The sequence below is a fragment of the Chelonoidis abingdonii genome, chromosome 15 (assembly GCF_003597395.2).
Source record: "Chelonoidis abingdonii isolate Lonesome George chromosome 15, CheloAbing_2.0, whole genome shotgun sequence".
NCBI lineage: Eukaryota > Metazoa > Chordata > Testudines > Testudinidae > Chelonoidis > Chelonoidis abingdonii.
In genome coordinates, this window is record NC_133783.1 from 46531618 (window position 1) to 46555722 (window position 24105).

At 41.1% G+C, this 24105-nt stretch overlaps 1 protein-coding gene across 3 annotated transcripts; it reads right to left on the reverse strand.

Annotated features, from left to right (window-relative positions):
* Window positions 1–5425: 5425 nt before the first annotated feature.
* BUB3 (BUB3 mitotic checkpoint protein) lies at window positions 5426–23738 on the reverse strand. 3 transcript variants are annotated; one of them, XM_032796471.2, is made up of 8 exons: window positions 23637–23738; window positions 21843–22037; window positions 17701–17770; window positions 15934–16085; window positions 12030–12188; window positions 9281–9458; window positions 8689–8905; window positions 5426–5933 (listed from the first exon to the last, which is right to left on the reverse strand). In XM_032796471.2, the coding sequence occupies exons 2-8, from the start codon at window positions 22035–22037 to the stop codon at window positions 5924–5926; spliced, it is 981 nt and encodes a 326-aa protein (XP_032652362.1). In that variant the 5' UTR covers window positions 23637–23738; the 3' UTR covers window positions 5426–5923. The 3 variants fall into 3 exon arrangements, with proteins under 3 accessions (XP_032652362.1, XP_032652363.1, XP_074928589.1); XM_032796472.2 differs by lacking the exon at window positions 5426–5933 and having other exon boundaries at window positions 8685–8905; XM_075072488.1 differs by lacking the exons at window positions 5426–5933; window positions 21843–22037; window positions 23637–23738 and having other exon boundaries at window positions 8685–8905; window positions 17701–17992.
* Window positions 23739–24105: the final 367 nt, after the last annotated feature.

Genomic DNA, 24105 nt, shown 5'->3' on the forward strand with positions numbered 1-24105 from the left:
TGGCCGGCTTAAAGAATGATTTTAAAACAAATGAAGCTAAAAGGAGAGTAGGCTGTGAAATCAGAGTACTGGATTGGCTGCAATAGTAAAGTTTATGATGGTAGATACTGTAAAAAGAGAAACATGATAGGGTGCCAAAGAAAATAATGTGTAAACAACCACGGTAAGTCGACCTACACAACTCCAGATATATGAATAACTTAGCTAGAGTCAACATACCTTAGGTCGAGTTACCATGGGATCTACACGGTTTGGTAGGTCTTTACTAGATCCGCTAAATCAACTGCCGGTGGATGATCTCAGAGCATCAATCCCGGCTGTCGTGTAGACCTGCCCTTAGTCAGATTTAGAGGCTGCCCATGAATCTGATGGTGGGATATTATTGTACAGAGGGCCATGAATAAGCTGGGCTTCATGGAGGAATTAAGTCATGGCCAGGAGTGAGTGGCAATGTCTGTAAAGATGCTTTTGAATGAGAAGAAAAAGATAATACATATAAGTGTTTCACTGCTAGGAGAAGTGGGTTGAGAATATTTCTTCAAAACCACAAGAGACTCTGAAAACCTCTTACACTCCAATGCTGCTCTCCTATGCTATGCTCCCTCACATCTTTCATTCCTATGGGGAAGGGGGGGAAGTCATGTCTAATCTAGTCAAAAAGAAAAATTTCAGTGCATCTACAGTCTCATGAAATACCAGTTACACATTCCACACCAGCCATCTGCACCTACTAGTCATAAAAGCAACTGGGTTGATTGAGTTCTTCAGACATATATATTTTACTTTAATGTTACACAATAATATATAACTAAAAATGCCTTTCATCAAAGTATAATTTAAATCTGTCAATGTATTTTGTCCCCAGAAAGCCGATCATGTTTCATAGCAAGTGTCGCATGGCATGGGGATGAGAAGTTTTTTGTCAGTTGCTTATTGACAGAATAATTACTAGTGCCATGGTTATGATTTCAATATACCAAGCCACGTTAACAGCTGCTTATAGTCTAATCATAAGAACAGATGACTGGTACATAGGGGAAATGGGTTCTACTCCAGCCTGCTACTATTGACTCACTGTATGATATTGGGCAAGACACTTAGTGGACACTTTTGAAAATTTTGGCCTAATTAGTGGTGCCTTGGGTTTTAAATACCTACCTTGAGGCATTTGGGGACAGAATTTCATATCTGCTGAGCAAACGACTCCTCAATCCTTGTCTCAAGTTAGGCACTCAAAAACTGAGGTATTCAACATTACTGAGCACTTGAAAATGTATCCCTGACTTCCCTGTGTCTCAGTGAAGTAAAATGTGAACTGTTGGGAGCAAAAGGATATTGTAGGCCTGATGGACGCTTACTGTGATTCAGAGTCTGTTCTGATAATGTTTAACAGTTTAAACTTAAGTAGAACTGCACATGTGTAAGAAATTGCAGAGCAGTCATGTTTGTGAGGAAAATACAAGATAAAGTAGCCACAAAGCTAAAAGAAACGGGTTTGAACTAATACTAAAAGTGTACTGACGGGGGAGGAGAATTAACATGGAAATGAGAAACTAAAACAGACATAAGAAAAGGTAACAAAAAAGTTATAAATAAGTCAGCCTAAATAAAGGAAAGCTGAAGCTGGGCACGCCTGGTGCTGGAAGTGACCATGAGGCATCGTCCTGACGAGTTTCCCACTTGTGAGTAGCTGATCATTATTTACTAGTCTTTTGCCTTAAAGATTTGTTAGACCCATCTGCAGAGTAGTGAATTTCAGTTTAACAGGAATATATACATACATACATACATACATACACACACACCCCACTTTGCACAATATTAATACCAAGGCACTATCATTGGTATTAAATGAACTTAAGCAGGCGGTGTGAAGATTTTTCATATTTTAGTTTATAGCAGAGATTTAATTTACCAGAGGGGGAGGGGGCGTAAGGGGAGAAAGTCCATAGGAAGAATAACCATTTTTGTACAGGTGCATTTTGTAATTGCAACAGCAGCAAAACAGAATGTTGCATGTCAGAGAAATGCCAGGACTACAGGTCTGAACATAGTAGCCATACAGTGATTATCATCAAACACTGACCAAGAGAAAAAGTAAACTTAATAGTGTGCTATTGTAACATTCAGGGCACAGATGCCACTTGGCTTCTAATACCCATGGCATTATAAGGCTCTTGTGAGAGACAACTTTGATATATTTTCCTGCAAGCTGTCAGTGATGATGGATGATTCTATTAAAATGACGGCAATGACTCCATGTTTTCTGTAAGGACCTCAACATGCAGCAAGAGGCAATGACTTAAAGACCTTTTTTAGACCTCAGTTCTTCTGCTCAGGAGTCAGTATATCTTCTTTGTTCAGCTGTTTCTCATATAGGTCAGAAAAGCTCATCTCATATGATTTCTTCGGCTTCCAAATCTTTGCCTTCATCTATATTTCTAAAAGAAAACTAAAAAAAGGCAGATTAATCTCCTCCTTATAAAATAAATGTCTGTATTCAAACTACATATATTCTTACCTCAGATACTAACACAGCTGTTGCCCTGGACCAATGTTCCTTTCTACCACTATTATGTCATTTGTCTGTTTTTCCTTCACACCATCTGTTTTGATTTCAAGCAACTACATAAAACAAGAAAACCTACCCTTTCATAGCGGCCCTACCACATTAGGACCCAAACACTAAATATAGATGGGGAATCCTATCAATTGTCATCCCACATATTTGCTTTGGTAACTGTGATAGGCTATGTATGTTAAAATATTATGATTCATTAATACGTAAGGTATAATCATGGAAGGTACCTTTGTATTTATAAATGGTAAAGAATTTTGCTGGCACGGTCATTGCACCTTGGATTTTCCTAGGGTCTATTTAATTATCCAAGTCATTTTCTCCCCTGCCCCATCTCCCTCCCCCATCCCACCTTCTTCTCTCCCTGCTGCCTCTTCCCACCATCCTTACCCTGCCCTATCGTAGGCACTCACTGTTGTACAGAAACAGGATGGCTTCCAGCACACAGAAAGGGAGCACGACTGGCACTAGGACCCAGCATCCAGAGTCAGCAGAACAGCGCAACACCCTCCTTTAGACAGGTACCTCTGCACTTGCAGAAAGGGAGAGCAGTGGCATGTGACTCCATTGTCTTATCCCTGGGGGGGGGGGGGACACTATGCACATGGGTACCCACACCCCAGCACAGCTTCCTTTTGCTAGGACTATAACAGCATTTAAAAGAGAACTGGATAAATTCATAGTGGTTAAGTCCATAAATGGCTCTTAGCCAGGATGGGTAAGGAATGGTGTCCCTAGCCTCTGTTTGTGAAAGGATGGAGATGGATGGCAGGAGAGAGATCACTTGATCATTGCCTGTTAGGTTCACTCCCTCCGGGGCACCTGGCATTGGCCACTGGCGGTAGACAGGATACTGAGCTAGATGGACCTTTGGTCTGACCCAGTACAGCCATTCTTATGTCCTTATGCTTCCCCATTTTCTGCAGGGAAGCAAAGAAATTCTATGAATTCTGTTCCCTCATCGTGGTGCAGAATTCCCTCAGGAGTCAGACAATTGGCAGAATACTGACAATCCAGATCCAGTTCAGGTCTGAGTACACAGAACCTTGCAACAACTCTAGAATTTGTTTGCCTCTCCCGCTCCATAACAGCCCAAGCTTGTTAGCCTTCAGGTGAACTGCATAGCCCACTACTCCATCTTTTGATTGGTCTGTTAGTGTGTTGTGGGATTTTGAATGATTGAAAAGGGCTTCCAGAGCATTAGATGAGAGCTTTTTTTATTCTAGTAGTAACAATTCCACCTCTGGCTTAGAAGCGTTTGTTCACGAGATGATTCCATATGCCGACATTTGGATAGCCTCATGCAAAGATTTTTCTGGTATTAGTATGTAAAAATGCTTTGTCAATATGACCCTGCATCCCCTTCTGGGACTCTGATGATCCAGATATGGAAGCCATATGAGTCTGACGTGAATTTGAGGACTTACCAGCAATAGGTTTGAGCATTATAGCTGCTCCATGACACTAAACTGCACTAGCACTTATAATTGATACTATATTTTTAGCTATTTTTCATTAAACGAAATAGAAAATGTCTCAGCACAAAGTTTCAAACACTATTTAAATAGCCAGTATCAGAACTCATTGCTTTCTATAAGGTAAAAGAAAAAAGAATGTTTCATCTTCACCATGCAGAAAGAATTTCCACTCATTAGTTAGCTTTCTAGAGATTTCCTTTGAGAAGTTCCAAGAATCAAAAGCAAAACTTGCATAGAAATTGTTCAGACATATTTCAGTAGAGTCAGCATCTGAACTTCTGCTATAGGTAAGATGACTTTAAGGATGGCATGCAGGTAGGAACACCGGGTTTGCAGTTACCCAAAACACTGTGTGGCAGATTAGCCACTGTGAATGCCATCAAGCTAAAAAAGAGGGATACTTTTAATGAAAAAAATTAATTGACTGTAAAAATAGCATTTTAATACTAATTTTCCTGTGTGTGCTACATCTGCTTGCTTCACTGACTAAACTGAGTTTAACCACATTTTTACTAATATTAGTACTGCACAGCCAACTGCTGGTCTCTTGCACATTCCTCTGAAGCATCTGGTAATTAGCCAGTGGTAGGAACAGAATGCAGGTCTGGGTGGATTGGTGGTCTGATCCAATATGGCAACTGTTCTGTAACTATATAGACTGAAGAATCCTGTCAGCGATGAAAGACTGAAAGAGGCTAGCTAGACTGCTTGATACCAGGCTGAGTATGCAAAGGCTGGAAAAAGACATTTCTCTAAGTCAAGATATGATCAGGAAGATAAATATGCAAACATTTTGCTAATTTTACAAAGTCACTTGTGAATTGGAATTGTATTTTAGCAGTACTATTTCCATATGGGAACTCTTGCTTTTTGGTTTATTCCCCCATCCCCCATAAGCAGCTGAATCAAGAAGTCTGCCTGCAGCCTAAACCACTGAACAGCAAGATGTAACAGCAAAATAAGCATGAAATCAGGAGAAAGTGGACAATTGCCCTCTCCTGAGCAGAATGGGGGGTCTCTTTGGAAGAGCTGGGTTTCCATTCTTATAAGTTTCCTTTCCCTGCACTTCTTGTGCTGTTCTGTGTCCTCTGGGGTCTCAGGCTGAGCCTGCAACCACGAGCAAAAAGCCCCAGTCACAGCCAACTTCCCTTTCTCCACTCTCATTTGTTCCAAAGCATAACTGATTTCAGGCTTTTCTCTCACCATGCAGTAACTGAAGCACTGACAGTCTGAATTTCATGCCTTTCACATAGCCTTTGCTTTTCCTTCAAATGGGAAACTTTTCTGCACTAGCCATCAAGTTGCCACTACAGCCTAGCCTTACTTTGCAAGCATTGTAAGAACAGTGATTGAATAATCAACATCCCTGTGAGGTATGTAGCCCATTTTATTTGATGGGGAAAAAAGAAAAACATTAAGTGATTTGCCATAGCCCACATCCTCAGAACTCATATCCAATGATCCATCCTGGAGGCCACACTGCCATAGAACGTGAAAGTTACTATCCAATGCATTTACAGATAAGGTTTTTTTTCAAAGAGATTTATTGAGCAGTTCAGAGATCACTGGAAGTCCCCAGTGTTAAAAAAATTACAAAATGCAGTAAGTTTACTTACAGGAAAAAACTAATTTACATTTCAGATTGTGGTTAAAGAAAACATTGATTCTCTCATGTTCTAAATAGAAAAGATATGATAGTAGAGTACAGCATACTGAGGTACATAAATACACAAATTTTTGCGGGTAAAGAGTAAAAGCACTACAAAAAGTTGTTCTTCCCAAAATTATCCTTTAATCACCATTTCAGGTTAGGAGCAGGTAAATAAATCTTTCATAGAGAAAGGAGATGAAGCTTTTTGCGATAACTTTAAGTAGACCTGAAATAAAAAAAGTATGTTTCAACAAGTGACCTTTAGACTTTTTAGAGGATTCATATTTTCAAAATTTCTATACAAAATAAAGATATTAATCCAAAATAGCACAGAAAGGACAACTATTTTACTGTACCAAAAATATGTAGTTTGTCAGAAAGTCATAAGCCTCCCAAATATCCTTTATTTAAAAGGCATTATTTTGCCATGTGTTTAAAATGAAATATCTGCAAATGTAAGATGGTTCACATTAACCTGACAAAAGTAGAAAAAGTCACTAAAAAGCACTACTAACTGAAGCTATTAGGAAGAGAGCTAAGGAAAAGTGCTCCATTTTAGGAGCAAACATTGATATCATGCATTCACACTACAGTATTCGGTATTAAAAATCATTCTTAGTCACCAGAAAGCTGGTGTCCTAAGGTTGGCACAAGCAACTTATAAATGTCAGAAAAGCATATAAACCTTGTTAATGTTTTCAGAAATTCATTTAAAGATAGAAACAGGTCCAAATAGATGCCTGTCTAAATGCATTGCAATTACGTTACAATTATTTTCCAAATACACAGATATGCTCTGTCTTTTCTCAGCTCATTACTGACTCAAACAATTTGCCCTTCTGGGATCAATTGTTTGCTAATAAATAATTGTTTACAGTCACAAAATGATATTAAGGAGTATTCTGATTAGTTTTCCTTCTACAGCCTAATAAGATTCAAAACTAGCTGATTCCCAAGAGTCTAACCTTAACCTCACTGTGTTTAACAGCCCAGGAAACGATGAACCATCTGTTTCAGAAAATAACAGAGGGCCAAGAGGAAATATTGTTTAATTGTAGATTAACCTCCTCATAAGGCAGAATAAAGCATCTACAGAATTAGCAACCACAACCAACAACAGATAGAAATAGCTGAAAACAGCTCTTATCACTGTATGCCCCATAACGGTAAGTATTTTTGTTTTATCATACAGTTACTTATTTTAAAAAATCCCAAGTTCACCAAAAGAGGTGTCATCTTCCAACCAACAGAAGACTTATAGACACCAGACAAACCACTGTGGAACATCAATGGACAAAATACTGTTGATTGCTCCTGCCACAACCATGAAGAGGGGACATGTACGAAGCCTTGTCCCAACACAGTTTGAACGTTAGGGAAAGGGAATAAACATCCTTGACTAGAAGGAACTGTAACACTATGCTGCTTCAAATTTGGAGAAGGCGTAAGGACAGGATCCCCAAGCGGCTTAGCTTGGGTTAGCCCTCAAGGACACACAGAGCTTGCATATTACAGCATCTTCCATTACTTTTTGGAACCTAAGACTGTAACTTGTGTGTCTGTTTACCTGCTTTAACCTTGTAAATTACTAATTTATTTCTCTTAGTCAATAAATCCTTGGATAGTTTACCATAGAACTGGCTACAAGCACTGTCTTTGGAGAGAGATCTAAGGTACAATTGAACTGGGGAAAGTGACTGGTTCTTTGGGACTGAGAGTAACCTGAATATTGCTGTGATTTTTGGCATAAAGGACCATGTGTCACACAGGCTGACACCCCATGTTATGGCTCTTCTAGTACTTGAGGAGTTCACAACTGATACTTGGTTGGTGAAATCTAAGTATAGGACACACCACCTGTTTGGAGTGGCTCACAAATGTGGATGCCAACCTCAGGGAAGACCGTTAAGAAGCAGGGGATAAACCCCAGACACTGACAGTTATTCTAGTGTTCTACCATCAGTGTTACTAAAATAACCATAAAACTGTGATGTTTTAAAACGAGTGTCACTGCACGACAGCCTGTGGAGCAGTGCATTAAAAGAGAAAAAGAACAATGTCACAGTATCTGTTCTAAAGTGAAATGCAATATTGATTGATTTTAATAAATCAAAACCTTGAGGCTCAAAGGGTCCAAAACTCTGGAGAGTGGCTATACCAAATAGGTAGAGTAGTAACTCCCAGAACAAAATGGTTAAATCATAAATACAAAGCAGTCCGAGATTTAGAAAAGCAAAAAACTAGTGAGCAGTGACAAACCTTGAGAACCTTTATAATATAACCTAGTGCCAGATCACGTAAACTAGAGAGGTTATTCCAGTGTATAATTCTGTATTGTGATGTTAGTTTTTCCATTTAGCTTTCTTTCAAATGGTTACTAACAGAAGCCTATTCTGCCTGGCACCATAAACATCATTGTTTTCTCTTTGCCAGAAATGGTGGCATAGAGTCTGTTGTTAAAGGGTTAAATACTCAAAATATAAAGAGATTGTTCTCCAAGATACAGAGGATGGGACCCTTTACTTGATTTTATGCATTCCCTAGAACCAGTTCAGTGCATTTGCTTTGAAGGGGAAAGGTTAGATACATTATCAGTATTTAAATAAAAGATTAATAGTTCAAAGTCTTAAAGATACAATACAGCAAAATTTGCTCAAAATGAATTATTCTTGAAACCTTCAACTTAATTTTGAAGAAGTGAGTTAGCAATAACTCCATAGCTTCAAATAAAAGTGCTTATTCAAAAAGAATGGGAGTTTGACATTCTCCTATTACAAAACAACTAGACAATTTTAGCCATCAGACATCTATCAACCTACGGATATTGAAAGCTTGGGAGAACAAGATAAAATCAACTCCAACCCTACTGTCAAGCTGCACTATCTACTAGGCATCAATAATGCTATTCATGACTTTAGGAAAATTAATAAATCCTGGGATGAATGCTAGAAAAGGTTCAAATACAGGTGAAACAGACTCACTTGGGTTTTGTTTCGGCATCTGTCACTTGGCGAATGAAGATACCATCTTCAGGATGTTCAATGTCATCCATTTCATACATATATGACGATGCTATTGCAAGGGTGGTTCCATCGTTACTGAAGGCAAGCGACGCTATGCTGGTCGGATACCGGTGGAACTGGCACAGTCGCTTCTTATTAAATGGATCCCAAATGTTTACAAATCCATCGGAGCCACCTACAAATGGATTTTGGAAAAAGAGGAGTTAAGATATTGTAACTAGAAGAAAACCAAACCGTTATAGCATTTAATGCAACCAGACAGTGACAAACGCTATAATGAATTATTTTGTCACTTGTCCAAGGACACTATGAAGCAGTTTTGTAACACGGAAGAGTCCACAATTAATGTGTTAAAGAAATAAACCTGTTAAGGTTAGGTCCCACTGCATCAAAAGAAAAATTACAACGTTTTGTTAAAAGCATTAAGTATAGTGTATCAAATGTTCTAGTAACAGCTGAAACCTCTAAATTGAAGCCTAACAAGAACTAGATGTACTTAAACATCTTTAGTACCAATAATTTTATACAACCTGATAAGTATCTACCATACCTGTAGCAAATGTGTTGTGGATGTTATGGAAAGAAATGGCATTAACTGGATAAATCTGTTCGATATTATTCTCCTTTAATCTGTGACATTTGAATGCATACTTCTTCTTCTGTATTTCTGGACTTGGATCCAAATATTCTACTGCAACGCGGCCTTCAATAGAGCTTAAAACATAACCCTTCCAAACAAAAAGCAAACAAAAAACATAATACACCTATTGACAGATTTATATGCAGAGGTTTTGATAACTACGATTAATCTTATACATTTCTAGAACCAGACACAAGAAACACCTTTCACAAAAAATTATGAATATTTGCTTTCATATTTATGGTTCTGTGGTATACAACTCAGGGCCCATCCACACAATTTAATAATTAAAAAGTCACAGGAAAAAAAGCTTCCCTGCAACTTCAACTGCACCTCAAATAAAAGCTTGGCGAGTCTAGAACTGGTCAGCAACTTACAAAGTTGAACACTCCATATCTGGCCACCTGTCTCAAGCAGCCTATCGATCACAACTTTCACAGAAATTCAGAGGGTGACAGGTCATATTTCCAGTATATTATTTCATTAAAGCTAGTTCAGGTTAGCAACTAAACTCACAAATGCATTCAACTAAATGCACAAAATAAATCAGAATAGCAATTTCAAAGCACACCACTTGCACTCCAAAAGAGCATCTGCTTCTCTACCCAACTATAGTACTGGCACATAGCAAATTTAAAGAACTCTTTTTACTGTAACCTTGCCATAGGTTTAATATAAAAGTTTCTCAGAAACAGGAAAATAATGAGGCTTACCTGAAGCAAAATTATCCAAATCCCAGACTACAGTATAGTCTGAAGTGTCAAGTTGTAACTGGACCAGCACCACCACAAGTATCGGAGATGGAAAGATATAGCTTTCTAAACTCTTGGGAATTCTGCACCACTGCATGTGCACAGAATTAATGTCCCCCACAGATTTCTTTGCTTCCCCACAGAAAAATGACTTTCTGACAGGGAAGCTGCAAGAGCAGTAACGTAGCACTCCCTACCTGCACAGGTACATCATTTCAGGCATCTGGAGCAGCCAACAGAGAGGTAAATCACCACAGGGCTGGGGACACCCTAGCCAGTGGTTCCTACCCTAACCAGGAAGCTGCTAGTCTCGGCTGGGCAGGAGAGGACTTCCTCTTCCCCTGCAAGAAGTAGTTGGGGCTGTGTCAGACCCACCCCCAGAAATCTCTCCAAGCTGCAGGAAGCTCAGCATCCTCTCGTTTCCTGCCTCCATCACTCCTCAACTGCGGGGGACGGGTCACTGAATGGGGAGCTACTCCCCCCATCAGCCCAACCCCCATGCATCTGGTCCTCTCATACCCAGACACCTCCGCCAAGCCTCACTCCATACACTCAGAACCCCCCTAGCCCTCCATACCCAAATCCCACCCACTGAACCTCAACATCTGAGGCCCCCCTGCACTCTGACCCCTGCCTCTGGACCCCCACCCCTGTACCCAGACCGCCTCCCCACTGAGCTCCCTGCACTCATACCCCCACCCTCCTGCACCACCCTGAGCCCCCACATCAGACCCCCCACCTAGCTGCACCCAGACACCCATCCCAAGCCTCACTCCCCCAGCACCCAGACCCCTTGCTAAGATTCCCACACCCAAACCCCACCGCTGAGCCCCAACCACTGTCACCTAGAAGTCCCTGCAGAGTCTCATTGTCCCTACACCTGGAAACACCCCCTCCCAAATGAGCCTCTGGGCATCCAGATCCCCCCCACACCTAGACCCCCCACTGAGCTGCCTCCACCCAGGTTATCCCACACAGAATGCTTTCACCCCACATAGAGCCCCTCCACACTTGGATCCTGCCTGGTCAAGACTACCTGCCTCACACTTGGTGCACCTAGCATATTTCTACTCACACTAGCTCTAGAATGAATAACTAGGCCTTCCATTACATGTATTATCCAGCTCTCACTACTTGCACCTGAAAAGATGTTCCAAATTGTTCTTTGCTTTCCACTCCAGGAGCACTGCAGAGGGACCCCATTAAACCCTTGGGAAAGGAATGATGGAAGGAAAGATGACTGAACTCATTCTTATGCAATTCCCTCTGGCAAACAAGGCATGGCCTTCAAAGACACTAGAGAGAACCCAGTAGAGCAAGGAGTCAAAACAGTGATCGAGCAAGTAGTAAATGAGCTTACAACGATTTTTAGTTAAATATGCTGCATAATACTACACTTATCTATAAGCCCAGGCCACATTACTATTGCAGAACTGAGCACCTCTTGAAGAACTGATGGTATATATGTGCCTAAAAGTCACACAGCAACAGTAAGTCTTCTCATCTCTCTCCTCCTCTGCCTCTTTTGCTATTTTGGAAAGGTTTAATTGTCAGGTGTTCTGATGCATTAACTAGCACCTTTTAAAAAGGATGATTAAGGGGGAAGATTTAGAGAAAAAGAGTGAGGATAGCAAAGAAAAAAAAGGGTTGGGGCATTTTCAAGTGAACATTTTAAAACTACACCAGTGTTTGCTAAAGAACATGGGAACAAGTAGCTCAATATCTGTCATTAATTTTAAGAGATTAAACTATGAATTCTTCAAGTTAAATAACTTTTTAAATGAGTAAAAAATGTACTGAGCTGAGTAAGGAATCTAGTGAGCCGAGTAAATCAACACAAATCCATTTTCACTACAGAAGATTAAGTTATCTGAATCATGGATAGAGTCACTGCACAGCATACATACCTGTTTGTTTGGGAACGCTCTGATGCAACGGGTCTGATACTTCAGACTTGACTCTCTTCTTTGCTGGACATAACCCATGTTCCGCAAATCCCACACCAAAACTCGCCGACCTGCAGTCCCCACAATAAGCCTATCTCCAGACACAGAGAGAGTGTACACCTTTTCAAAAGAAGTTTACAAAAATATTATATTATTAGTTTGATTAGCCTGGATATCCACCTTTTATCATCAAGTGATGAATTAAATGGAACATGCAATTAAAAAACAGGTGACCTCTGCAATTAAATATAGATATAGATTTTTTTTCTTTTTTCAGCCTGTAATTTAAGTGCTGAATGAGTAGTCTGTAGGAGCACAGCTGATCTGGCAGTACACAACATGAAGATGCAAATTCTACCTTAACTCTGAGCCTTAGTGTATACCTTAAAATGCAGCTTAATATCGTAGCATTGTATATGCAGAATTGAACTTTGTGCTGTATTTTAGCTAATATGTACATATGACATTTCAGAATTTAATCACTTAGTCAATTTTATTCAAAATTATCTTATTCCTTATCTCAGTAAGATCCACACAAGCCAAGTTTGATATTTCTGCCTTCAGCTACCATGTTACCCATGTGCAGAATTTCGGAGTAAAAAGAGAATGTTTCTTTACGTACATAAATGGAAAATTTCAGACCAAAAAAAGAAATTTGCAAAAATTATAAGTAACTGAAAGAGAGAAAAGGTTATTCAAACTGGAACTTGTCTTTACTCATAATGTGCACAAACCTGCAGCCACTATCATATTAACCCTGTAGACCAATCACACAGTACTCTACCAAATATTTTCCTTTTATTTTCTTCCCCCTTATAACCTTATGTTTCTTTAAAAAAAAAAAAAAAATCCTCTCTCAGACATGAGCTTTGTTAATCAAAAGGGAGTATCGTTAAGGGGTACGCTGCCAAGAAAAGAAATACTAAAACCTGTTTTCAGAGATGTTGAGCAAGCACAATTCTAAATTAAGTCAATCAGAGCAGAGCCACTTGGCACATCGGGGGGGGGGGGGGGGAAATCAGAGCCCAGGAAGTGCAATGCTACTCTGATAAATGACATCATAAGGGTTCATGTTTACTGTTTCCTCAATAACTTTCACAGAATCTTTTAAGTTTACAACAGATTGGGTTTCTAACTACTAGATGTGTACACTCAGCCTGGGATCTGAATAAAATAAAATCAAGCTTGGGGTTTTGTTTTTTTTTGTCTCCCACTGTCAGTAAAGATTCTGCAATCAGAATTCTACAATCAGAATTCAATTAAGCATTCTGATAATGCATAGCCAGGACAAAATCCAGCTAACACACAGCTGTGCTGCTGCCACCAAAATGTTAGTAAGAGTGGCAAGTAGTAAAAACAAGCTTTTGCTAAAGCAAGTTAACATAACTAAATATATAACATTCTACTTATGTTGTCAGCATCTCATTAGAACTAAAAAAAGTTAAATAAATATTTCACCACGTATGCTGTTTAATTTTGACATCTATTTGTACAGTAAAACTAGAGAAGTCAACTTCATTTTCTGGTTTCATGTACTACCCATGATGCTGCTGAATTTTGCTAATACCGTAAGGAAATGCTTAAGTAAAACTAATTTTTCATTTAATTTAATGAATACATTACCATATGTGTCAGGGGTTGTAAAAGTGTTTTTACAAAACCATCTTTGGTCCTAAACTACCTGACACGATCTTTCTATGTATCATGCTACCTACGTTCAGGCACACAGTCTTGCTAATTAACTTTGTTTCTAAAAACGTGCTTGAATATTTTAAGTTTGTTCTCATTTTTTAATGGGTTGGCTCTCTAATGTTCAGTCTACCTAAGATTTATCAGAAATTTCTGAAGAAATCTAATGTCCCGATCCCACTTGTCTTCCTTTTATGAAGAGGGCAAGAAAAATAGGAGCACAAAGCCACGTCAAGCATTTGAATAAGATTTAGTTTTAAACCTGAATTAAATACTTCCCAATAATTGTATAGGACTGTCAAGAAACTACTCTGCTTCAGACTGTACAATGAAAAGAATTTAATAGTCTACATGTATGTTGACAATCACAAAGAGTTATGCATTTTAAATAATGATCATTTTTGACTATTACATAAAATTTGACGCAGGTACAGACAGACATTCACACAAACAATATAAATTCTCACATACATAGCAACAACCACATTAAGAACGTTAAAGATCCTACATCTTCTTTACAAACTGGTGTTACCTGTATAATAAGCACTCTTTCTACACCTTGCAATCATAAATCAAACGAAATCACTACCATGTAGTTGACTAGATGTATTCATTTATCAAAGACAATATTTAAGAAGTGACATAATGAATCTTGCTGAACCAATAAGCAGCTTGATTCAGTGTGGCTGTCCATTATATGATATTCTGTCAGCAATTTATCATAGTTCTTTACATGCTACATACAACTATAAATAAAAAACTAGAAATAATGCAATTATTTTATTCAGAATAAAGTTCTTACCAGAAGTAGATTCAACTGTGTTGTGGCAAAAAAAAGCTATTTAGATGCAACATAGAACATACTGATAGCTCTAACTACAACTGGACAACATGTATAGTCTAAAGAAATGGATGAAATCAATAGTAATGCAAAACTGTAAAGTGTTCTTTAAAATTAGCTACCATCTGGTTATGAAGATAGAATTCTATGATACATGTAATTTCCATGTATATCCACTGAGACTGTTGCCTAGAGTGAAAAGGTTAGCATTCTATGTGACTAAAGCTTACAATGCCATATTTTATTCTTTTCCTTCTATGCTTGTCAGCAGCAGAGTTGCATATTAATAACAGCAAAGAGATGGCAGCATGTATTCTGTGCTAATGCTGACTAAAATTCAGCTCATCACAAAAATGATTAAATGATTTAGTCCCATCTTTGACACAAAATAAATTTTTCTTTTATATACTAATTTCTCCCACCATCCAATTTTCTACACATCATAAGACTACCGAGAATTCAAAGCTACTGGGAGCTTTGGTCTGTAAACTCCCAGGAATTGAACAGCAGAGGTGCAGCAGATCACTTCTGAGGCACAGTGGTAGAATTGTTTGGGGAAGTTTGCACAGCATATCCTTCAATACATCTCACTGAAGCCAGTGATATTAGTCCTACTTTCATGAGCTCTATATTTTCTTCAAATTTGTCTCAATATACAAGAATTTGATTTGTTTACCAAAGACTACAAAAGATGTGTTGAGAATAAAGTCCTACTTTCCTAATAAAAGCTGGAATCCTTAAACTAAGGATTACTTTACTAATCTTCACAGACTAGCTAAGGACTTATACTATACACAGAACACTATACACCAAAGCACTTCCACTTAGCCCTGATCTACACTACAAAATTATTTCAGTATAAGTACATTACTCAGGGGGATGAATAATCCACACCCCCTGAACAATGTAGTTTACACGCTCAGTATGTCAGTATGACAGTGCTATGTCGGCGGCACAGCTTCTTCCACCAACATAGCTACTACCTCTCGTGGAGGTAGAATTATTAAGCCGATGGGAGAGCTCTCTCTCGTTAGCTTAGAGCATCTTCACCAGAAGCACTACAACAGCGCAGCTGCTGTAAATTTGTAGTGTAGACTTGCCCTCAGTGGTTATTTCTCATGTCAGCTAACAAGTTTCAGATCATATAACAGCCATAGTGTCAAGGCAGGACATTTCCTCAGGGCTCTTGACAGTGCCACAAGACATCCTCTCACCCAGTAGACTAACTAAAAGGAAATGCCTTGCTTGGAGGACATTCATTCTTAACCAGTCACTGGATGCATTATATATACAGTTGGTATTAATGTATATAATAGTTATTGTTTAAATACAAACCTTTTCAGGTTGAGAGAAAGTTCCTGCATTGCAAGGAGTTCTGGGATCCCACAATTTGACTGTCTGATCCCAACTTCCAGTCACCATTACATTCACCTCTGGGCAATATTCAACACATCTGATAGGAGCATCATGCGTGCCAACTAGATTTTCTACAAGAGAATAGATTTATATGCAACTTTACTGATTCCATCAAAATCCACAAACTATAATCTGCCATTCACTCATGTGTTGGCATGCTGAGACATCTTTTAAAGAGTGCTTGGTCTTCTGATCTTTGCAATCAATACACTTTTAAAAAGTGTTAAATGTAGAGTGTCTAGATACCAGCTGAGATTTTCAAGGGAGCTTAAGGGCATTAGGCAGCCATGTGGAGATTTTCAGAGGCACAAAGGGGCAGTAGGTGCCCAACTGTGATTGACTCTCAGTGGGAGCTGAGCACCTAAATCTTAGGCTCTTTTGAAAATCTCAGACATTGACTGTGTATTACAAAAGTTTAATCAACGTAAGTGTAGGACAGCCATATTATCTCATGGCTTTGCCACTTGTTAGTAATTAGGCACTCCTAACAAAAGGTGACAATGAAATGGTCATAGCACACCATTATTCATTTCACACCTATCTACCACATAATACAGAAAAACAGTATGAGGTTTTTAAAGTTGTATTGGTACTCTCTATAAAACCTGGCTCCTTTTATTACCCTAATTCAAACATCTCTGAACAGAAAGGAAAATTGTAACTAGTAAGATTATAGAAACTTCTAGAATTCCCTTAAAGAGCCTTCCATGACATAAGGTCCCATTCTGAAAAACCTTTCATGTGTCCTGCTGGAAAGCTGGGAACCACGCCTTCCCAATGTCACACTGCACCCATTTTGGCCTCACTATGTCATGAGAAGTCAAATCTTAATCACACTCTTGGAGCAGGATTCAATATTGCCCATCTTCCTGCAACTCCAACAAGGGTAGTTTGGAAAACAAAGGGGGGGACAAAAAAACATTTTTCTGGCAGGTTTCTTTTAAAAGGAAAATGGCAAGCTGTTTGACAGTGCTCAGAAGTTTGAATGTTCCCTCACAGAAACTGATTAGTAGGCAAAGTGCATGTAAGTCCATAAAGGGGGAATGATAAAATTGCATTTATCACAAGTACCACCACCACAGATGGTATGCATGCATATACTCATTAAATGTATAAAACTGAATGTTATTATAGAATTGAAAATGTAAACATCAGACAGAAGAAAAGATTATGGTTATTTTGGCAAAGCTGGTACCACAAGTAACCTTAATTTTGGCATTTCCTAACTTTTGTGTACTTGACTTTGCAACCTTAATAACTTAAGGGGTTTTTTTGGTATATATGTAAATATGTCACCGCACTGCACATATTAATGCAGTGGTATGAAGCCAGTGGATAAATAACTTTATGCAGCTCTCGAGACCATAGGTTTCATTCTACTTAGAGCTGTCCACGGCTAATTAAAGGTTTAATTTATCTAATACATGCACAAAGTATATAATAATGTATGAAAGTAAATGGAGCTTCTCCCATTATACCTGTGACTGCTTTCTAAGACACTGCAGTTAAATACAAAGAGTTCATGAATCAAACAGTTTTTATTCTTTAAGCCAGTATCCACCATCTAAAAAACCACAGTCATCTATTAATTTGAATTTCAGAATTATAAATTAATTGAAAATAAACAAATTCCACTCATTATTTGTTCGCTTAAAAATCATCTATTACAGTATTCAACCAGTTTACCTTGGTCCGTGTTCAAATCATGCATTTTCAACTGCTGATCTAATCCTCCACTCCAGGCATGTGTAGGATCCTGTGAAGTAAGAAATTCTGCCTTATTGTATATGTTCAGTTTTCTGGGCTTAAATAAGTTAAGTGTCGAGGTGTCACACTTAACCTCCTGGGCACACTCCAAAGTACCTCCTTTCTTGCTGGAAATTAAGAAAAATGGAGATTCATAGGTAGAGTTGGTGGAGGTTAAGGTCCTGAACCTATAATCAGATCCACACAGGTAGATCATGAACCCATTCAGAACTTCTGAAATCAAGAGTCTGAGAATATTTTGGAATGAAAGGGTTTTACAATATTAGGTGGAGTGCTTTAATTTCTGTGAAGAAAATAATAATTAGAAATTTGTTATTAGAAATTGCAATTTGATATATTGTACAAATAAACTTTATTTTTTCCATTTTTTATCTGAATTAGTGATACATGCAGATTCTTCAAATGACTGTCAATGCAGGTTAATAGTCCTATTAACTGCTGGTGTATCCATGTACAAGAGGCACCATGACCTCCCAAGCACCCTCTTGTAGCTGAGTGTGGCATTGAGGTGGCCTGCATCAGTTTCCCCCTATCAATAAGATCACTGTAATGGTCGGCTCAAGGAGAAACCAAAGTCTACTTGACAACAATAATACCTTTCCCTTCAATAAAGCCTTCTGAAAGGAGCGTTTGTATAATGGTATTAAGGTTCTTACTTCAGAGACCAGATAAACAAAGTCTCAGAACAAAGGTCTGTAGGGTCTGGCAACAACTCCTTCTGCTGTATAGTCTCAGGCTTCTCCACTGCCACAAGAGCTTTTGTAGTCTTGTTCAACGCCTCTCCCAGGTCTCCCTACCTGGAGAGCTTTTGCCTAGTTCAGGTTCCCTGGGAGCTCCCCTCCTACAGAGCCTCCTTTCTCCTCGGAAACTTCCCCAACTGAGTTCTCCAAAGCCTTTTATTAGGCCCAGATGCTCCTTAGTTAATTGCCTTCCAGTTACTTGGGCCTTGTCTATACTATGCAGTGTGTTATGTCAGCAAAAGGCAGCATTTGTGGACAAAACAGTGGAGGTGTAGACACTAAAATGCTCCACCTGCCAACAAAATAAAACTACCCCAACAAGAGGCACAGAGCTTTTTGCAGCAAAGTTAGATTAACAAAGTGTCAGCATAGACCCTGCATTCATCACATTATCATAACTGTCCTCTAGAAAGTAACCCAAAATGCCCACCATGACCACTCTGCTCATGGTTTTGAACTCCGCTGCCCTGCATCCAGCTACACAGGCAAGTGCCGCTCTCCTTTCAAAGCCCCAGGAAGTTCTGAAACTGCTCAGTGTGGAGAGCTCGCATAGGACGGCAGCAGTTGGCAGACAAGCTGCTGCTGTGGGAGGTGGGGACAGAAGAGAGCGACAGCTCTGCTGTGCGGAACTGGGGAGGCAGGGGCTGATGTTAGGGTGGCCCCCTCTCTCCACCAGTGTAGCAGGGGGAGGAATAGCTCAGTGGTTTAAGCATTGGCCTGCTAAACCCAGGGTTGTGAGCTCAGTCCTTGAGGGGGCAACTTAGGGATCTGGGGCAAAATCAGTACTTTGTCCTGCCTAGTGAAGCTATAACTTTCAGGGTCCCTTCCAGCTCTCTGAGATGGTGTATATAGAGATATACCTTCTACCTAGATATAACATGAATTCGGATATAACGTGGTAAAGCAGTGCTCCGGGGGCACTGCACACTCCAGTAAATCAAAGCAAGTTAGATATAATGCAGTTTCACCTATAACACAGTAAGATTTTTTGGCTCCTGAGGACAGCATTATATCAAGGTGGAGGTGTATTATTATTAATCTCTGCTGAGCTGGAGTCTGAGGATAGGAGGACACCAGCTGACTGTGCACCAGCTTCTGCCTCAGGAACAGTTGCTTACAGCTGCTGTCTGAACTTAAAGACACACTCACTCTCCCCCAATACACACACTCCGTCTCTCTCTCTCTCACATACACACTCTCCCACCCCAGTCTCACACACTCCCCCAACACACACACAGTCAGTCTCTTTCTCTCTCAAACACACACACACACACACACACACACACACCTTGTTACACACACTTCCATACACAGACACATCTGGGGACTTCTTGTGTTAATGTTCAGCAAAGTCAGTTTGGTCATCTTACCAAGTGCTACTTTAAAAAGTGATTTGAAAAGTGTTACTTTTCGGGCATACAGCAATTATTACAAGGTTCATAGCACAGCTCAAACAAACAAGGCTAGGCTCAGCATACTACAGCAACACACATTACTGAAGCTCAGTGTTAATATGCTCCTTCAAGGCATCCCTCAGCCAAATAGCCCCCCATTGGGTTCCTCATAGCTTTGCACAGCAAAATACTCAACAGCAGTGCAGGATCCATGCTTCAGAATTACCATAAATTCTCTAGAATGAACTTACTGTTTTCCCTACAAGATTAATTAAGAAACTTCCTGACCTAAAGATTAGTCAGATGCAAATGATTATTTCAACCTTCTCTTGTGTCAAGAAATAATGATCTTTTTAAGGAAAGATATTCTGAACACTTGTACTAGCTATAACTATTCATAATACATTAACTTCTCACGTACACATACTAGCTGCCTTTGTATTTAACTTTCCAGAACTGGACAATAAACTGAGGAACTGCCCTGTTAAATAGTTGGTCTGCAGCTATGGTGGATGGGCACACAGCACATTACAAGGTGGAGGGACTAAAGGAGAAGATGCATAGAGGCAGCAGGTCAGTCTCTCATTGCAAATCAGGGCCTTCCTATATCAACTGCAGATGGTCCCAAAGGGTTGTTATGGCAGTCAGGGATTACCAGAATCCAGGAGCTGCCCCATCTCTGTCCCATACCCTGCAGAAAGACAGGGTGACATAGGAACTCTGCATTATTAAACCTCACTATACCAATGCTCTACGCCGCTGTAAGATTGTTCATGTAGCTGCCTTATACTGACAGGAGAGAGATCTCCCATCAACATAATAAGACCACCTCCACAAGTGGCAGTAGCTACGTCAGTGGGAGAAGCTCTCCCGCCAAAACAGTGCTGTGCACACTACCACTTATGCGGGCAAAACTTATGTTGCTCAGGGGTGTGACAGTGTAGACATGGCCCAAGCGACTCCTCAGGGATGATCCTGTTACGTCTAGATAAGGCATCTTTAAGGCAGCTTTGCACACCAGAGAGTCTGAAGCAGCTCTAGTAGGCTCGAAGGCTAAATATTTAATAACAGATGGTAAAGTTGATTTGCTTTTTAAAGCAATTTTTAATAGTTTAAAAGACATTGTTTATATTTTAAAATTGTAACTGAGTTTCAGAATCGTTACAACCCCTCAATATTACAGCAAGATTATTGCCTCCAGTTGGTTCTGGCAGGCCCAAGCCATCTGCCCTAAACTTTAAAAAACAAAAAACAAAAACAAAAACAAAAAAAAACACATCTGTCTGAATGTTACCTAAAAGAAGCAACCAAGATCACTGAGACAAAAACTAGAGCAGGGGTCAGCAACCTTTTGGAAGTGGGGTGCCGAGTCTTCATTTATTCACTCTAATTTAAGGTTTCGGGTGCCAGTAATACATTTTAACATTTTTAGAAGGTCTCTCTCTATAAGTCTATAATATATAACTAAACTATAGTTGTATGTAAAGTAAATAAAGTTTTTAAAAAGTGTTTAAGAAGATTCATTTAAAATGCAGAGCCCCCCAGACCAGTGGCCAGTGTGAGTGTCACTGAAAATTAGCTTGCGTGCCGACTTCGGCACCGTGCCATAGGTTGCCTACCCCTGAACTAGAGCAACATTCTCTATATTTCAGTTTGTTTGCTTTGTATACGATTGCACTTTCTGATAATCCATTTCACTACAATCAATTACCTCTGTTGTATGGATCTTTGACATAGCAATAGAAAGAATACATTTTAAAAGTCGAAAACCAAGGATATAGTAGGGCAATTGTAGCTTTTTTACACTTCTAAAAAACGGACTGCATTTCAAGCAGCCACTGTCCCCTTTAATTTAAGAGATTAAAGTACTCCCTTTGTAGCTTTGGTATATAACTGGAATCCAACACAGACAAGATGACATACTTACATAAAATGCACAGTCGAGCACTGCTCCCGAATGTTGATACTTGAGTCTCATTGTGTTGGCAGGCACATCATAGAGACGGACAGAAGTATCCCAAGATGAAACAAGCAGAAACTGAGATGTATTAGGACTAAACTTTACGGATGAAATACCATCTTCTGGCGGTTGGTTTAATTTAAATTCGTTTGATCCAGTCATCTGAATTAAGATTACAGAAAAGTTAGTTGTCATTACAATAATTAATAGGATTTAAAAGCGGCAAGTTTGTGGAATAGTCAATACATCTAAAAGCTAACAACATATTACAGGAAAACTGTAGAATATAGTTCTGTTTATTATTTTATAACACCTAAATGTGTGCTAGGCACTACACAGAAATCAAAGAAAGGCATAGTCCAGGGATGGCCAAACTGTGGCTGGTGAGCCACTTTTGCCATTAAAGTGCAGCTCATGGTGCCCCTCATGCCCCTACCTCATTCTCCACCTATAGACTAGGGGTGAGGAGCTCAGGACTGTCTTGCAGTGGGGTAGTGGCTTCTGCCCAGCGGAGAGGAGGCTCTTGGGGCTTCAGCCCCACTGGGCACACGTGCCAGGGCCCCGCGCCCCAGCAATAGCAGGGCTGAAGCCCCGCACCCCATTGAGCACCTCGGGCGAGTTGAAGCCGCGAGACCCAGCAAGCACCTCCCAAGGGCCTGAAGCCCTGAGATCTCCAGAGACTGAAACTGGGAACCAGAAGGCCTACCCACAATTGAGGGTGTGGGAGCAGAGGCTGGGGACCATGGCAGGAGAGAGGGGAGGCCCTGCCTGAGATGAGAGGCAAAACCTAGAAGGGTGCACACTCAAGACAGGAATCAGGGGCAGTGTGCAGAGTCTGGAATAACTTGCATACAGAACAGGAATCAGGGGGTCAGGCACCTGGGACAGCACTGAGGGATCATCTGCACAAGATGACACGGGGGCACAAGAGGGGCTGTGTGTGGAGCTCAGGAACATCACAGTGCAGCTGGAACAGCAGGAGTGGAGACTGGATTGGAGGGGCCACCTGTAGAGGCTGAGGATGAATGGCACCCAGAATGACACAGGTGGCCATGTGCTGCACCAAGGATTCGGCAGGCACCCAGGACTTGATTAAGAGAGTACCCGGCTATGGATGAGGGCACCCATGCCCAGAATGATGGACTCATGTGGAGAGGCTGGAGACAGGGGAGCATGCTTATACCCACAACAGGACTGGGAGGCGGAGGCATGTGCAGGGCCAGAAAAGGACCAGGGTCCCTGCATGGACGCTTGAGTGACAGGGGGAACCTCGAGGGAAGTTGGGAGCCAAGACCTGAGGAGAGCCGGGCCCTTGTGTAAGGCGCCTCAGGGGAGATGCCCCCCCCATGTGGGGAGCCTTGGAGGGCTGAAGGATCCGGCTCCAATGTAGGGAGCATCCGGAGAGGAGCGGGGAGGCGCCGTGGGGGGAGCCTCGGGCAGAACTGGGACATGACGGGGCCCGGGCGGGGAAGTTAGGGGATCGGGGCAGCACGACGAGCGGAGAGGCTGAGGGAGCCGCGAGCTCGGAAGGGGCAGGGGCTGGTTTGGATACATTCCCAGCTCGGCGGAGCGAATCGTTCCCCTGCGGGGGCGACAGGAAGCTTGAGGCAGCTCCCGCCCTAAGCCGGCGCGGCGCGGCCTGGCCTGCCCGATCTAGGCCCTTTTCCGCTGGCCCCGAAAGAAGCAGGAAACAACTCCTCGCCGCGGGCCCTCCATCTCGCGTCGTTCCCTCCTCCCCGGCCCGCAGAGAGCCCGGCCTACCTTGCTGGCTGTCCCGTTTACAGCGCCTCCGGGCCTGCCACCAACCGCCACTACTCAGCGCGCGCCGCGGCCTCTTCCCCAACACAACCCCGCCCCGCCCCCGAGCGCGGGTCCTTCCGATTGGCAGGTTTGAATGACGAACTACACATCCCAGCATACCCCGCGTGCACGCGTGCAACTACAACTCCCAGCATGCAACGCGCTAACGGGCACCGGTGGCTTCTCTGTGCGAAGACTACATGTCCCAGTGTGCCATAGAAAAAGCTCGCGCCAAAGGGGACATGGCATGCTGGGACTTGCAGTGTGCGCGTCTCGGCCACCTTCTGGCGCAGGCGGAGTTACCGTTTGGGCAAGAGACTCTTTGCCTAGGTGCTTTATGGGACATAACGAAGGTGTATTGTGCTGGTCTGGCTGCTGCTCTCCTGGGGGAGAGGAGAGGGGAGCTGGTGAACAGTAGTGAAAGATCAAG